At 48.0% G+C, this 15,763-nt stretch overlaps 2 protein-coding genes across 5 annotated transcripts in view; one reads left to right on the top strand and one right to left on the bottom strand.

Moving 5' to 3' along the window:
- Positions 1-2,501, top strand: part of C1R (complement C1r) — a 9,542-nt gene extending 7,041 nt beyond the window's left edge. For both annotated transcript variants that reach the window (XM_029205651.1, XM_029205650.1), the window contains exons 10-11: positions 1,003-1,077; positions 1,615-2,501. In XM_029205651.1, the coding sequence (XP_029061484.1) occupies positions 1,003-1,077; positions 1,615-2,384 (845 nt within the window). In that variant the 3' untranslated portion in view covers positions 2,385-2,501. The remainder of the gene's footprint in view (positions 1-1,002; positions 1,078-1,614) is intronic.
- A 3,273-nt stretch (positions 2,502-5,774) lies between these two features.
- Positions 5,775-15,311, bottom strand: C1S (complement C1s). Of its 3 annotated transcripts, none has more exons than XM_029205698.1 (12): positions 15,154-15,311; positions 14,137-14,268; positions 13,693-13,900; positions 13,318-13,495; positions 12,331-12,456; positions 11,330-11,529; positions 10,755-10,908; positions 10,133-10,248; positions 9,646-9,724; positions 9,001-9,129; positions 8,366-8,440; positions 5,775-7,002 (listed from the first exon to the last, which is right to left on the bottom strand). In XM_029205698.1, exons 2-12 carry the CDS (start codon positions 14,157-14,159, stop codon positions 6,203-6,205), a joined length of 2,088 nt encoding a protein of 695 aa, XP_029061531.1. In that variant the 5' UTR covers positions 14,160-14,268; positions 15,154-15,311; the 3' UTR covers positions 5,775-6,202. The 3 variants fall into 3 exon arrangements, with proteins under 3 accessions (XP_029061531.1, XP_029061533.1, XP_029061532.1); XM_029205700.1 differs by having other exon boundaries at positions 14,137-14,265; positions 15,154-15,298; XM_029205699.1 differs by having other exon boundaries at positions 14,137-14,215; positions 15,154-15,298.
- Positions 15,312-15,763: the final 452 nt, after the last annotated feature.

The raw sequence follows: 15,763 nt of genomic DNA, 5'->3' as shown, positions 1-15,763 counted from the left end.
CACCATCACCATCACCACCACCGTCACCACCACTGTCACCACCTCCATCACCACTACCATCACCACCACCACCACTACAGCTTTATCAGTGAGACTTCCTCAGCCTTCTCCCCACATACTCTCTCAGGCTGCTATGTTGTGAATTTCTGCATTGAGGTTTACTAAATTACTCTCAAGTTCATCTGTGGGTATCTTTAAAACTTTTTTTTTTTTTTTTTTTTTTGCGGTACGCGGGCCTCTCACTGCTGTGGCCTCTCCCGTTGCGGAGCACAGGCTCCAGATGCGCAGGCTCAGCGGCCATGGCTCACGGGCCCAGCCGCTCCGCGGCATGTGAGATCCTCCCAGACCGGGGCACGAACCCGTGTCCCCTGCATCGGCAGGCGGACTCTCAACCACTGCGCCACCAGGGAAGCCCGACCTTGTGCAAATTATTTAAACTCAGTTTCCTCATCTATAAGGTGGGGATAATGATGCATATCTGAAAGCCTCATGGTGGTGCTTAAATGAGATAATGCAGATAAAGTTCTGAGCAATGAGCACCGGCACACTGTCCGTGATCAGAAAACATAGCTACCAGGAATTCCCTGGCAGTCCAGTGGTTAGGACTCCACTCTTTCACTGCCAAGGGTATGGGTTCAATCCCTGGTTGGGGAACTAAGATCCACCCAGCACCGCCAAAAAAAAAAAAAACCATAGCTACCATTTACATCTACTACCCAGCACCAAGATGCAATCACTGATGGAAGTTTGATAAGTTCCTTGCAGGTTTTGTGTCTACTTTCACAAATGGGGATCATGTCGAATATAATAGTTAAGCATTCTGATTTTTCCACTTAGCATTAAAACAAAAATATACGTATGGAGCCTCTTAACACTTTCAATATCCCATCCACGTATATTTGAACCTTTCCCTTTGATCCCTGACCTCTCCCTCCCGCACTTTGGTGCTCACTGGCCCCTGCCCACAACCTCCCAGCCTGAGCGCAGCCCCTCTCCCCTCAGGGCGGTACATCTGCACAGCTCAGGGCATGTGGAAGAATGAGCTGGCAGGAGAGAAGATGCCTCGGTGTTTGCCAGGTGAGTGGAAACGCTCCGCCGTCCTCTGTGGCCCTGGCAGCCCTGCAAGGCCTCAGAGGAGGCATGGCACAGAGGAGGGAGAGACGCTCCAGCTTGAAGCTGAAGGTAGACAGGGGGTGAGGGAGGAATCAGGAAAAAGGCGAGGAGACGCCCCAGCAGAAAGGCAGAGGGACCCAGAGAGCTGGACCTGTCCCGACATTCCTGGACTTTTCACTGAGCAGGTGGGAGATGAGGAATAAAAAGAAAAAGAGCAAAAGGGACTTCCCTGGCGGTCCACTGGTTAAGACTCCACGCTCCCACTGCAGGGGGCACGGGTCCGCGGCGCGGCCAAAAAAAGAAAAAGGAAAAAAAGAGCGAGAAAAGCCCCAGGAAGAATAAACAAGAACGAGGAGAAGAGGCTGACCGTACACCAAAGACAGAAGGGAGGGAGGAGAGAGAAGAAAGGGGCCTGAGCTAAAAAGAGGGGGCGAAGGGGAGGGAACAGACCGCGGTGCCGGGCGCTGACTTCTCCCCCCCCAACCCCCTTCTCCTCCCCAGTGTGCGGGAAACCTGTCAACCCTGTGGAGCAGAAGCAGCGCATCGTTGGAGGCCAGAAGGCCAAGCTGGGCAACTTCCCCTGGCAGGCCTTCACCAACATCCACGGCCGAGGGGGCGGCGCGCTGCTGGGCGACCGCTGGATCCTCACGGCCGCGCACACGCTCTACCCCAAGGAGTACGAAGCACAGGGCAACGCCACCGTGGACGTGTTCCTGGGCCACGTCAGCGTGGAAGAGATCACCAAGCTGGCCAACCACCCCGTCCGCAGGGTCAGCATCCACCCCGACTACCGCCAGGAAGAGTCCCACAACTTCGAGGGGGACATCGCCCTCCTGGAGCTGGAAAACAGTGTCACCCTGGGCCCCAACCTCCTCCCCATCTGCCTCCCCGACAACGAGACCTTCTATGACCAGGGTCTCATGGGCTATGTCAGTGGCTTTGGGATCACGGAGGAGAGACTTTCTCACAACCTCAGGTTTGTCCGTCTGCCCGTAGCTAAGCGAGAGGATTGTGAGAGCTGGCTCCGGAAAAAAAATAGGAAAGATGTGTTTTCTGAAAACATGTTCTGCTCTGGGGACCCGACTCTAAAGCAAGATGCCTGTCAGGGGGATAGCGGAGGGGTCTTTGCAGTGAGGGATGAGAAAAATGATCGCTGGGTGGCGACAGGCGTCATATCCTGGGGCATCGGCTGCAGCAGGGGGTACGGGTTCTACACCAAACTGCTCAACTACGTTGACTGGATCAAGAAAGAGATGGAGGAGGAGGACTGAGCCCGGAATTCACTAGGTCAGAATCCAAAGAGCAGGGTGTAAAAAAAGAAAAAAGATTATCTAACCAGCTGTTGACAACCACTAAGAATCCATATTAAAATCACCGATGCAGAAAGACACTGTGTGAAATAAATTCTCTTTTCTATAATCCCATCCACACTCTTCACCTAAAATAACCCAAAGGTCACCTTTATTCCCCGCCCCCCCGCCCCAGGGTTGCAGAAGATATATTCCACAATCTCTAGTTATCATTGTTCTCTTCCATTTTTTTGTTTTGTTTTGTTTTTCTTTTTGTTTTTGCGGTACGCGGGCCTCTCACTGTTGTGGCCTCTCCCGTTGCGGAGCACAGGCTCCAGACGCGCAGGCTCAGCGGCCATGGCTCACGGGCCCAGCCGCTCCACGGCATGTGGCATCTTCCCGGACCGGCACACAAACCCGTGTCCCCTGAATCGGCAGGTGGACTCTCAACCACTGCGCCACCAGGGAAGCCCCTCTTCCATTTTTATAACCATCGGGTAATTGAATAGAACTCCTTCCAAATAAAATTTTATGAGAAAGCCCATTGTGTAAAATGAATTAAAAGGAATAAATGAATAAATAATAAATAAATGAATAAAACTTCAGGATAATTGTAGTTTGCCAAGTTTATTTCAGTTCATATCATAAGGTGTTTCAAATAAATTCTTGATTATGTTGCATGGAAAACTGAAAAACAAGAAGAACAGCTATGCAGAAAGTAAAAAGTCACATTTTCATAGAATATTTTTCTGATTATAGAAATCATGGTAAAAGCAACTTTTGAGAATCCCAAAATCCCTCAAGCCCCTTCTGGGCTAGTGCTGTTTCAACTAGGGTCCTTCCCGTAAAGTCCTCTTGGCTGCATTTTTTTCCCCCAGCATGAGGAGCTGATCCACCAGTCCATTTTCTTCTGACCAAAGAAATGTGACAATTCACCTGCTTTTTAAAAAGTTAAGTCTTTTCCTGAGTTTCAGGTGAAGCACACATGTTATTCCCAAGCGACCTGCAACACCGTACGATTGATGTCTTTTAAGCCACAATGAATGATTTTCTAGCCCTTCTAGGCCTTGGTGATGAGCCTTTCCAGCTCCAAAGTCTCCGATGATGATTCATTTAAAACCCCTCCCTGCCCCTCACCCAGGGAAATGATCTGGTACTACAGCTAATGATGCAAAAAAACAGACCCATCCTACTGTCCAAGGCAGCAGCAACAAGCGAATCCTTTCACCAATACCTCGGCCCATCCGCGAGGGCAGAACCCAAATAGACTAAAGATTCTCTCTGGCAGGGATGGACTTCCTTTTTCTGTTATTTGTCAGATTCCAGGTTGATTTTTTTTCTACTCCTGCAATTATTAAAAAGAAGGAAAATTTCCACATCACAAGCATGTTTCTTAATATTTTTCCAATTTTTTTTTCTCTAGAGGAATCCCCCTTCTCCTACCCAAAACTCTGTAGTCCAGGGTACACTGTCAACTCCATGGCACATGTAACGACAGGCAGGTAGGGGAAGGTAGTTGGCAGGTGTAGAGTTAAGGAATAAAGTAAATGGCTTTATGCTGCTGGGTTGATTTGACACGATACTTCCAGTAGCTTCCTATTGTTGGGTTTTTTGGGTTTTTTTTTTGGCTGCGTTGGGTCTTCATTGCTACACATGGGCTTTCTCTAGTTGTGGCGAGTGGGGGCTACTCTTCGTTGCTGTGCGCGGGCTTCTCATTGCGGTGGCTCCTCTTGTTGTGGAGCACAGGCTCTAGGCATGCGGGCTTCAGTAGTTGAGGCACGCGGGCTCAGTAGTTGTGGCTTGCGGGCTCTAGAGCACAGGCTCAGTAGTCGTGGCGCACGGGTTTAGTTGCTCCGCGGCATGTGGGATCTTCCTGGATCAGGGCTCGAACCCGTGTCCCCTGCCTTGGCAGGCAGATTCTTAACCACTGCACCACCAGGGAAGTCCCATTTGGTTCTTCAGACCTTTTGATTAGAGTTCTGGTTACTTCATCATGTGTTAACCACCAGCCTAATGTCAGCTGTTGAATTTTGCCCTTTTGGTCCATGGAAGATCAAAGTCATTTCTTCATGGGCCACAAATATACCCCTTTTGGCTTCTGATAAAAAGTGTTTTCCTGAAAGCCACGTGTCACATCAAACAGACCAGAGTGTCCCTGAACTCTTAATCTCAGGCCATGGCTTTCGTAAGACACCTTGTTAGGGCAATGGCCACCCTAAGATAGCTCTTCTGTCCTCAGTTTAAAAAATACTAATCTCTGCATATAAAACAAACTTATGGTTACCAAAGGGGAAAGCAGGGGGAGGGATAAATTATGAGTTTGGGATTAGCAGATTCCAAACTACTATATATAACATAGATGAAAAACAAGGTGCCACTATATAGCACAGGGAATTATATTCAATATCCTGTAATAAACCCTAATGGAAAAGAATATGAAAAAGAATATATATATATTCACAAAATTGTAAATCAACTATACCGCAATTTAAAAAAAAATACTAGTCTCGGGCTTCCCTGGTGGCGCAGCGGTTGAGAGTCCGCCTGCCGATGCAGGGGACGCAGGTTCATGTCCCGGTCCGGGAAGATCCCACGTGCCGCGGAGTGGCTGGGCCCGTGAGCCATGGCTGCTGAGCCTATGCGTCCGGAGCCTGTGCTCCGCAACGGGAGAGGCCACGACAGTCAGAGGTCCGCGTACAGCAAAAAAAAAAAAAAAAAAAATACTAGTCTCTATTGTCTGGTCCTTTTTCACCACTAATCATTTTGTGGGGATGAGGAATTGTTTGTTTGCTCACTTGTTTGTTTTTCTGTTCCCTTGGAAAAAAGTAGAAGGGAGTCTTTGGGTCCCTCCTCACCAAGACGAGCTATAACATCTCGGTGCACAGTTCAATCCAGAGAAGACGTTGTTGCCTGACTGACAAATTAACCAAAACCACCAGGAAAGCAGATGTGAGCACATACTGAATTTCTTTTGTTTGTCTTTCTCATTGAGTCATAATACTGTATTATACAAATGCACGCTAAAGGAAAAGCCATCTTCAGGAGACATATTGAAACCATTTATACCACAAAATTTTAGACTGAAAGATCTTAAACAGCCAATTCTAACTGTTGTATGTGGATGTCTGAGTGAGGTTCGAGTACATTTGATGAATTTCAAAAACAGAACACGGTACCTTGTGTTGACGTTACGCTAATCCACAATACTCAGTAAATGTCAATTGGAAGAGAGGAGAGAAACTGAGTTCCCTGTTTTCATGACAATTAAATATTAGCCGCTAGGGGCCCGAATTTCCAGGACACAACAGCCCATCGCACTCCCTTTCTATGGTGCTGAAGTCTTGATGTGGAATAAGCCAAGTCAGCGAGAACTGGGTTATAAACATGCTTTATTACCGGTAGATAGTAGACACTGATAATGATAAACTGCAAACAGGTAAAGGGGAAACAAAAATCAAGGGTGTGCCCCACAATGAATTGCAGAGTCAGAACTGGAACAGGAGGCAATCATCAGGAAAGAGGGCTCCCAGTGGAACAGGACAAGATAAGCGTCCCTTCCCACACTGTTGTCCACAGGACAGATTCAGGGGAGAGGACCCCAAGGACTCCAACTACACTGAATGACCGACACAACGACATGATCAAACCCCACCTCCAACCAGGTATCCCAACAATCAAGTTCTAGTTAAATCATACTCCCATGTCTTCTCTCAGTCATGGTGAAATAATGGGATTATTGTGAGGAACAGAAAGCAACAGATGGGTCACAGCCCGTAGAGAGGCTGGTGGGATCTGTGCGGTTAGCCTCCACTGGGGGCACTATTTTCCTGCATCGTCTTCATGATCCAGTCAACATAGTTCTTGACACGAGTGTAGATCCCATAGGTACCGCACTGGGGGCCCCAGGACACCAAGCCAGCGACATAGAATTTGGTATTCTCTTCATTAGGGACCTGTAGAGCAAAGGCCCCACCGCTGTCCCCTTCACAGCTATCAACACCCTTCTCACCTCCAGCACAGATCATGTTCTCAGTAAAAACAAAGGAATTTATATCTATTCCGGGATTTAGCCCCTTCAGCTCCCGGCACTTTGCTAAGGGAACAACAGGTAATTTTGCCCCTCTGAGGTTAATAACATGATCTTTGGTATTTGTTCGGCCCCAGCCTGAGATCAGCCCCAGATATCCCACTGAGGGGTTATATTCTGAGGAGGTGCCTGGCAGGCAGATAGGGGAGACAGTGGGTCCCATTTTCACCGGGTCTTGCAGCCGCACCAGCGCAATGTCATTGTCAAAATTCTTCCGTATTTCCGAGGCATCCAGGACCTTCCAACCGGGATGAATAAACACTTTCTCAGCAGTGAGCATCTGGGCCTTTGCCAATTGTGAAGTGACCACTGAGGTAGATCCAACGTACATCACTGGGTCACGGTTTCCCTCCACGGTGTGGGCAGCTGTCAGCACCCAGTGCTCGTCAATGAGAGCCCCGCCGGCCCGGGGGTTCGGGAAGAAGACTTGCCAGGGGAAATTTTCAATCTTTGCCATGGAGCCTCCAAATATCCTCTGTTTTCCTGTAAAGGGCTCACCAGGGACGCCACAGACTAGGGAGGAACAAAAACAAGATGGGAAGGGAGCAGGGTAGATTGCTGGCCCCCTGCAAATCCTACAGCCACTCAAACACCTGCTGGGCCTCAGCGTTCTCAGCACAACATAGCCAAATATTTGGTCAACGATCTCAGCGCCTGACTCATCCTGAACTGACCTAAGGACCGAACATCCCACTTTGCCAGTGCCAAAAGCCTGCTTGTGGGAAAGACTGGTTTAAACTGAGGCCGTGTGCGAATTACTGAACCCAAACGAGCCTCACACCATGGACAGCTTAACTCACAGTGTGGGGAGGACACTTCACCCCAGGCTCGGCACGTGGGGCCGGGGGCCCAGCTGGGAGCCAGAGCTGGGCAACCCTGTCCTCATACAGGTGTTAGGGGAGGGAAGCATTCTACCCTCCGCTGATGCCCAGATCAAACACTTATCACCTTCTTTTCTCAAGTCATAATTGCAGCTGAGTCCCTCCTAGTAACCTGTGGACGGTTCTCTTTTTCCATCTTTCATCTCATCCCCCACTGACTGGATCCAGGTTTGATTGCTTTGCCATTACTGAATACAACTAAAACGGAATTTTATTTCAGATAAAGTTGGCTTTCCTAAATCCCTCACTAGTCAGCCTGAATGGACTCCAAGTTGAACATAACAGGCAGACCTGGGTTCAAAGCCTAACCATGTCCCTTCCTAACTCTGAACTTGCACTGAATTCCCTCAACTGTAAAACGGGACCAATAACACCTACCCCAGAGCATTGTTGCAAAGACTTAATTGAATGAGATAATAAATGCAATTGTTTGATTGCATTTGATCATTTGATTGAGAGCTAGCTCGGTCCCTAGCTCTCAGTCACACTGTTGTTACTGAGAGGATGACTATTATTATTCTGGCTTTGCCTGGGAGCCTTCTTCTACTCAACTCTGATCTCTACGCAACCCCTTATTCCTTTTATTCCTCTATATCTTGTTGTCAGATAGACTTTTAATATAATAACTAGGCTCTTCGAGTAGTCTTGTTTCTGAATGTTGAATCCTCTCTCTCTTATTTCAGGCCCTGTTTTCAGCAATCCTAGATGCCCTTACTACATCTACATTACCAAACCTAACTGGCCCAGACTCTGACACCAACTGTCACCGGCTGACGTTTCTCTTTCCCGTCCGTCGGCCTGACAGTGTGGTTGACGAATTCCCCAAGGCCCTGGCAGGTCCACGGCCCAGCTTTGTCTCCACCTCACTGAGCTAGGCTCTGGCAGCCCAGACTGTCAAGTCCCTTCCCAAGAGGATTACAGCTACTTTTAGAAGGTGAGATCCATGCAACCACACCTGTGGCCGTGCTCTCTACACAAGCCTGAGCCCTGATTACCTGCAACACATTTTGGCAGCTCTGCGCCCAGCAGCTCGTTCACCCAGCTCCCGTTGCCAGCGCAGCGATACTCCTCTGGAACAGCATAAGGGACAGGGGACACACTCACCATCACATCTTCTGGAGTCTGTCCCCCCCACCCCTTTTTGTTCAGAGCCTTAGCACCTCTGGGATTTGAGGAGGCAAAATCAGATCAAACCAACTAGAAAAGAATCCTGAGAACATCCTCCAAACAATCTCTCTGGCCCCTATCCTGCCAAGGGAGGGGAAGGAACAGTCTCCAAAGCAGAGGGAAGAGGGTTACCGCAGAGGCTGGGAAAGTGCTTCAAGTGGGAAAAGAAATTAAATTAAATTAAAAGCAATGAAGTGGGACATATTGTGAGCCAACCAGACCTTCATCCAGCACCACCAAGGCCTCTCCATCGAGAAAGTCAGGCATCATAGAATAATGACTTGAAGCTGGAAGCATTACTCCTGTTCTACATTAAATAGTTGGTCAGGGGACTTCCCTGGTGGCTCAGTGGTTAGGGCCCCGTGCTTCCACCACAGGGAGCACCCAACCCAGGAAGACTGTGCTATTCACCCTCCAACACTCCCATTCTTTCTTTCTCTTTTCTTTAGTCAAAGAAACCTACCGCTTCTTTCATTTTCCATGTAGTAATATGGCTTCTCACAAGTGTAGCGAGTGACAGAACCAAATAGAGTGTTTTCTGGATCTTCGACTCTACCGTGCCGAATGGGTTCGGGAGCACCACAGTCCACGGCTACGAGAGGAAGGCAGGAGAGATGGTCAGGACGGCCACTTCCTCCCAGGAAGAGTCACTGGGCCAGTCCATCCTCCCAGCCGTGTTCCTCACCCCTTCCCCACTCCCCACAGCCATAAGCACACCTGGGATGAATCCCCCATGTCAGCCTCTCTGTGGCCATGGTCTCTGACTGGCATCCCTCAACACCCTAGCCCACTGAGTCCCGCCAGGTCTGATAGCCCCTTGAAAGCTACAAGGATGAACCTGGATCTCAGTGGTTGGTGAGGCCTCTGAAGGAATGGACCCATATAATGCTATTAACTCTACCAATCTCATAGCCTCTTTCTTTGGAAGAAACCTGCTAGTCTGACAGGGATCAGATCAGGACTGGGACCCCAGGACAAACTTCCCTTCAAAAACTCAATCTACTCTCTCACAAGCCTAAGAGGAAACCATGCATTTATATCTTAATGCACTAATCTTTCCATTCCCTTTGGGAGGAAAAAAAGAGTCCCATTTTAAAGAGGTACATACGTTGACACCGCAGTTTGGAATTACTCCACTTTCCATTGCTTTGGCAAGTAGAATAGAAAGATGTCAAGCCAACACTTCCCTGGACAATAATAAACATCTCCATTAATTTATAAGGAGAGACATAGGGAATCAAAATCCAGAAATGGAATCGATCTCTGGCCTTGGATCGATGAGGAGTCCTCACCACAAGAAGCCTGGGGACATCGTAGCAGAATGACCCAAAGCACCCAGGAGTTGGGGCTAAAAGACAACTTTGTCCCAGCATATCAGCCCCCGCTGCCCCAGGAAGACCAAAGTCAAAAAGGGAATGTCAAGCTGTCCAAGGATCTTCATGACTGACAAGAAAGACTAAAGATCCTGAACGGTTCTCTTTATGGAGGAGGTGTTAGACCTTTGCTGGAGCGAGAACGCTCGGTAAATGATTAGACAATTCCAGTACGCTCATCCCGACCTAGGGACAAGAGAGAAGCCTCTAACGGTGCTTTACCTGTACAACTTCAAACCCATCCACACAGGTTATCTTCACCACATCTTTGAACACATATTTTGCTCTATCAGGCTCCCAAAAAGAATTGGCAGTGACTTCTTTAGGACAAGGGATTGCTTGGAAAGGATAGGAAAAAACTTTTTACCAAATAGGAGAATCTCCATGATATTTACATCATTCTCACACTTTCTACAGTTGTTCAGTCATCCTCAATCCTGACGCCCAGCATTCCAATATGGAGGTGTCTAAAATAATACGACAGGGAATGAATGCCCTGGCGGTCCAGTGGTTAGGACTTGGTGCTTTCACTGCCGAGGGCACCTGTTCGACCCCTGGTTGGGGAACTAAGATCCCACATGCCACACGGTACAGCGAAAAAAATTATTAATTAATTAATATGGCATTACTAATGAACTACCCCCAAGCTGTCTGCATTCACAGGTCCAGTTGAAAGATTCCTGGAAGTTGAGGCATTTCTAGCAACTACTGACAGGTTTAGGTCCTGCTGAGGAAGTGAAGTATTCTCAGGATACCTATCCATACAGCAATCTACCTGTTTTGATTTTACATTGTGCAAGGACTTTGGTACCACCAACCAAAGAGCAACTTCTAAGTTACTCACGATCTCCATGGTAACGAAATTTCCATCCCTTTTTTTGCTCTGTTTCATCAGTTTGGAAGGTGATATTGAGAGCATTACTCTTGGTTTCAATAGTTAGTGGCCCAGGGAATCCATTACCACAGTAAGGACCAAATTGCTGGTTTCCTGCAACAAACTGAAGAGAAACAAAATGATGAAATCAGAAGAGAGAAAGAACTGAAATAAAAAGGCAAAATGGAAGGGACAAAAGTAAAATTAGGGCTTCCCTGGTGGCGCAGTGGTTGAGAGTCCGCCTGCCGATGCAGGGGACGCGGGTTCGTGCCCCGGTCCGGGGAGATCCCACATGCCGCGGAGCGGCTGGGCCCGTGAGCCATGGCCGCTGAGCCTGCGCGTCCGGAGCCTGTGCTCCGCAACGGGAGAGGCCACAGCACTGGGAGGCCCGCGTACCGCAAAAAAAAAAAAAAAAAAAAAAAAAGTAAAATAAAATAAGAAGGAGGGGAAAAAAAGAAAAGAAGGGGCAGAAAGCTATGTAATTTGTCTTCAAGGAGAAATCTCTCTGTGTGAGTTGGGAGAGAAGTTCATCATCCATCACGCACAAGTAAACTGTCAGCGCAGCGGCCCTCAGAATCAGCTGGTTCCACATCAAAATCTTCTCTCTGCATAGTCACCACCACTTGGAACCCCTCCTCCAACAGGATCTGATAGTCACACCTCGAGTTCTCTGGGTATAGGCTGGGATAATTGGGACTTGTGAGCTCCCCAATCGGTGTGGTGAATACATCCCCACTGCAGCTGACTAAGGGAGAAAAAGAGAAAGGAGAATCAAATATAGAGTCAAGCAAAGGAGTCCCTGCCTTTTGCTATGATGCTTCTCATGAACTGACAGTCCACAGTGATTGACTATCACATTGATTGATTGAAGCCCACATGCCACAATTTCATACCCAACACATATCAGCAGAGATACCCAATACCTATTGGGTTTCCATCACTTTGCTGATGATAGAGCCTTTCACGGTTATGGAGAGCCCCGGGTTGACACAGGCACCTATCTCTCTTCTCCAATTAATTAACTTGACCCTGTAGGTTTGTCTTCCTCCACCCTTGTAGCTCCCCTTCAGTTTACGGGTAACTAAAAACAGATGCCAGACTTCCCTGGTGGCGCAGTGGTTAAGAATCCACCTGCCAATGCAGGGGACACGGGTTCGATCCCTGGTCCAGGAAGATCCCACGTGCCACGGAGCAGCTAAGCCCGTGCGCCACAACTACTGAGCCTGCGCACCTAGAGCCCGTGCTCCGCAACAGGAGAAGCCACCACAATGAGAAGCCCGCGCAGTGCAACGAAGAAGAGTAGTCCCCGCTCGCCCCAACTAGAGAAAGCCTGCGTGGAGCAGCAAAGACCCAATGCAGCCAAAAATAAATAAATAAATTTTAAAAAGGAAAGAAAGAAATCAGCTTGTAAACTATTAAAAAATAAAAATCGATGCCAAGTCAAGGCTGAGGCTAATCAAGATCGAAGGGTAGACAAGCCCCCTAGTGAAGCCTCAAGCCATTCCAAATCCCAGGGAACGTGCACCCTTCTTGATGCCAAGCTCACCTCCGCAATTCCTCATATCATCATGGAGGAAGTATTCTGGCGGGCAGGAGCAGAAGTAACCACCAATGAAGTTGTTGCAGAAGTGGCTGCAAGGGGCGTCTGCAAAGTCTGTGCACTCATTTACATCTACAAAGAGTAGAGAAAGATTGAGGTCAAGGACAGAGACCTAGAAGGAAGAATGAGGTTAAGCGCCACACTGCAAGGATAAGAAAAGTAGGAAGGGTCTGTTGCTTAAAGACATTCAATGAATCACATTTCAGGATGGTATTATTCTATACTACTCTTGTGAACTATGATTCCGGAGTTGCGCTCTACCATTGCACAGCTATAGGGGAGCTCTCAGTGCCAGAGACCCTTGACCTTTCTCACAAACAGAGCGTTTCAGCTCCAGAGACAACACTCTGCAAGCTGAACTTGATAATGTCTTCTGCAGGAAGGAACAATTAGTACATGTATTACTTTATATGCTGTTGGCGCTTCTGTCAAGTCTAAAAATACTGTGGCTTTATGAGGTGTCCTGATTTCATTCTACCCTGGAGATAGCTGGAGACGCACACAGAATCTGAAAGTTTGTTTGCCATATGTTAAATGCGTTTGAATACCATACATTCCTTGTGTGAGTCTTCACAACTTATTTAACTTCCTTAGTCCTTACTTCCCCTATCTTTAAGTAGATATAATAACACCTAGTTAAAGAATTGAGGTGAAGATTAAATTAATATAGGTAAAGTTCTTAACACAGTGCCCAGTTCATAGTGGTTCTCAATAAATTACTGCCTATTATCTCTTTTTTATCATTACTATCATCATTACCAGGATATGATTATGCATTTGAATTTCACAAAAGCAATTCACGGAGGGATCCAAGCCAAGTCAACACTTCATAAGAGTTATAAACAGAACCCTCACTCCCTGCATTGCTCAATGTTTGTCCGGCTTCTAATCATGTGGTTGGATCAATGAGGCACACAGAGGGGTGAGCCTTACCTACAGCAACGTAGTATGCAGCAAACCCAGTGAAACGCTCTTCGTTGGAGAAGTCTGACTTGAAGATCACCTGGAGTTTGTTGTATGGGACTTGGAACTCTTCCACCACTGGGGAGTTGGGATTCTTGCTGGTCCTCTGTCCACAGAGTTTCCCTTCTTCCAGGCCTCCTGACATTATCTAAGAGAAGAGTCAAAAGAAACTAGGAAAGGGTAATATTTTGGTATGGAGGTCAGAGAAAAAGGGACAGAGAGACTGGACCATTTCCCGTCTTAGGACTATGTGAGCGCAGCTCACTGTATGTCGGGGGCACCCCCTCCTGCGTCCTCTCAGCCCACCAGCCCAGCCCCATCCTTTACGTGCTTATTGCAGTATACCTGCACTGAGTCATATGCGCAGTTCTCGGACAGCTCTATGTCCAGATGGGTAAAGTAAAGGTGGATCCCGTACCCTTCAGGAACTTCTATGTCCCAAGACTTCTTTACTTCATTGGGGTATGCCTGAGGATAGTTGGGGGACAGGATCTCCCCATACATAGTAGGCTCAGCATAAACCCATGCCAAAAGTGAAAACAGGACAATGCACCTGAAAAAATAAAAAAGGCATATGGAGAGGTGGGTGACCCAGGTGCCAGCAGACAAGTGCAGGGAGAAGGGATGGGAAGGGCAAAGGGCACCAGCACATGGAGGAGAATCTTGGGTTGGAATGAAGGAAAAAGGCCTAGGTCAAAGCAAAACCCAGGCTTCAGATCTGAGCCATTTTCTTGAGAAGAGGAAGGGAATGGGGTCCACATACATCTCCGTAGACCCGTGATCACTCACCACATCTCTGGCAATTGGTCCATCCCTGGTGAGCAGCTCGTCTCTTGGTCCTGGCTCTCTGCACCTCTAGACTTTGGACCTAAAGCGGTGGCAGACCTGGCTGTATTTGTCTAACAAGCACACAGGCACCTGCTTGGGTGGTAAGGGGCCAATGTCACCTTGGTAAGAATAACACAGAGGTTCAACAGAGCCATATCATTTATCATCACTGGACGACACCCATCCTCTCACACTCGCCCTGGTTCTAGATTGAAACTACATCTTATCCTTCTCCCCTGGCTTCTCAGGACCTTCTCCCAGTTTTTCTCCAAAATAATGAGTAATTTCTCCCAGTTTTCTGCTTCCTCTGTTCTCCTCCCTCACCCTCAGCACCCACCCCAGCCCCGACTCGGTCAGTCTCCCTCCTGCCCTAACAGAACAATATATATCCCCTTTTCCGCTCAGGATTTCAGGAGTCTTTCCCCATCATGACCATCCACCTATGACATGCCTCCCTCTTCTTTTGACAAGGATCCCCCTTATCACCTCGAACCAGCTCTCCTGACTGTGTATTATTGCATGTATTTCTCCCAATGACCACTGATGGAGGAATGAGCTTCTTTTCCTAGGGGAAGGCAGTGACCTTGGGAGAAGTGGTCTGAGACAGGGTTGGATGTGGAAGGAGAAAAGGGACAGCTGAATGACAAGAAGCATGAAAGGAAAGGAAAGGTATTCCCTCAATTTCCTACCTTAATTTTCCAGTTTTTTTTTTTTAACCTTTACTAAAAAGACAAGCCATCTCCCCACAGTTCTTAGAAAAGTGTTGCCAAATATGCTTCTAACCCTGAAAACAGTGGTAGGTGGTGGGGTGACATGGGGGTGGATGGGGTCAACCTAAGAGAAATAAGTGGCCTATATTCTCCCTCTGGGTTCTGCTCTTTCCAGCCCTCCATCTTTGCCCAAAACCTTCCTATGTAAAGTTTTCTGCCTTCCTTTTTCCTCCATCAAAGCTCTGCTCTTTGATTTTAAGGTTTTTACCTTCAGAAGCTGATGGGAACAAGTGGGTCAGTCCTGTCTCTCTTGCCAGTGGGCGTGCCGGGCAACCCTGCCGGCTCCCAGGAAGAGCAGCATAGGGCCTGGGTGCAGGAACCTCCGCCTCCCTGTCCTGGTTCCGTTCCTGTGATTCTCTACCCCAGTGTGTATGTCTGAAATTCCCTGATCCTAACAAAGAGGGGGCTGGGAGACCATGACTTAGGGAAAGGGGAACTCAGCCTTGATCCTGGAGCGCCCTCTGCTTTTGAAACAAGAACTGCATACTGAGGCCTGAGATTCCTCTTTCCCAGGCCACAGGGGGAGAAAGGAGGGATTGGGGAATTTCACCAGTTGCCTAATGCTCTTTTTTAGCCAAAGGGTGTGTTACAGAGTTTTCGGGGAAGTCAGGTGATTTGTGGGAAAAGGAGGGCATTAATACTGTAGGGAAAAGCCAAACCCAGAAAGTCCAGCCCTCCAACTGCGTATGAATCATGAATTATCAGAAATGCAGGTCATCTCTGCCTTTAAAGCAAACGTAATGGTTGGATAACGACTTATACCTAGATCCCAGATGCTGGGGGATGGTGCTTTTTCCTCTTCCTAAAATCCTCTCCAC

This window comes from Monodon monoceros, unplaced genomic scaffold (genome assembly GCF_005190385.1).
Source record: "Monodon monoceros isolate NGI ecotype Baffin Bay Population unplaced genomic scaffold, NGI_Narwhal_1 Super_Scaffold_6, whole genome shotgun sequence".
NCBI classification, from domain to species: Eukaryota; Metazoa; Chordata; class Mammalia; order Artiodactyla; family Monodontidae; genus Monodon; species Monodon monoceros.
The sequence above is the reverse complement of the archived record's forward strand: the minus strand, read 5'-3'. Positions and strand labels throughout refer to the sequence as shown.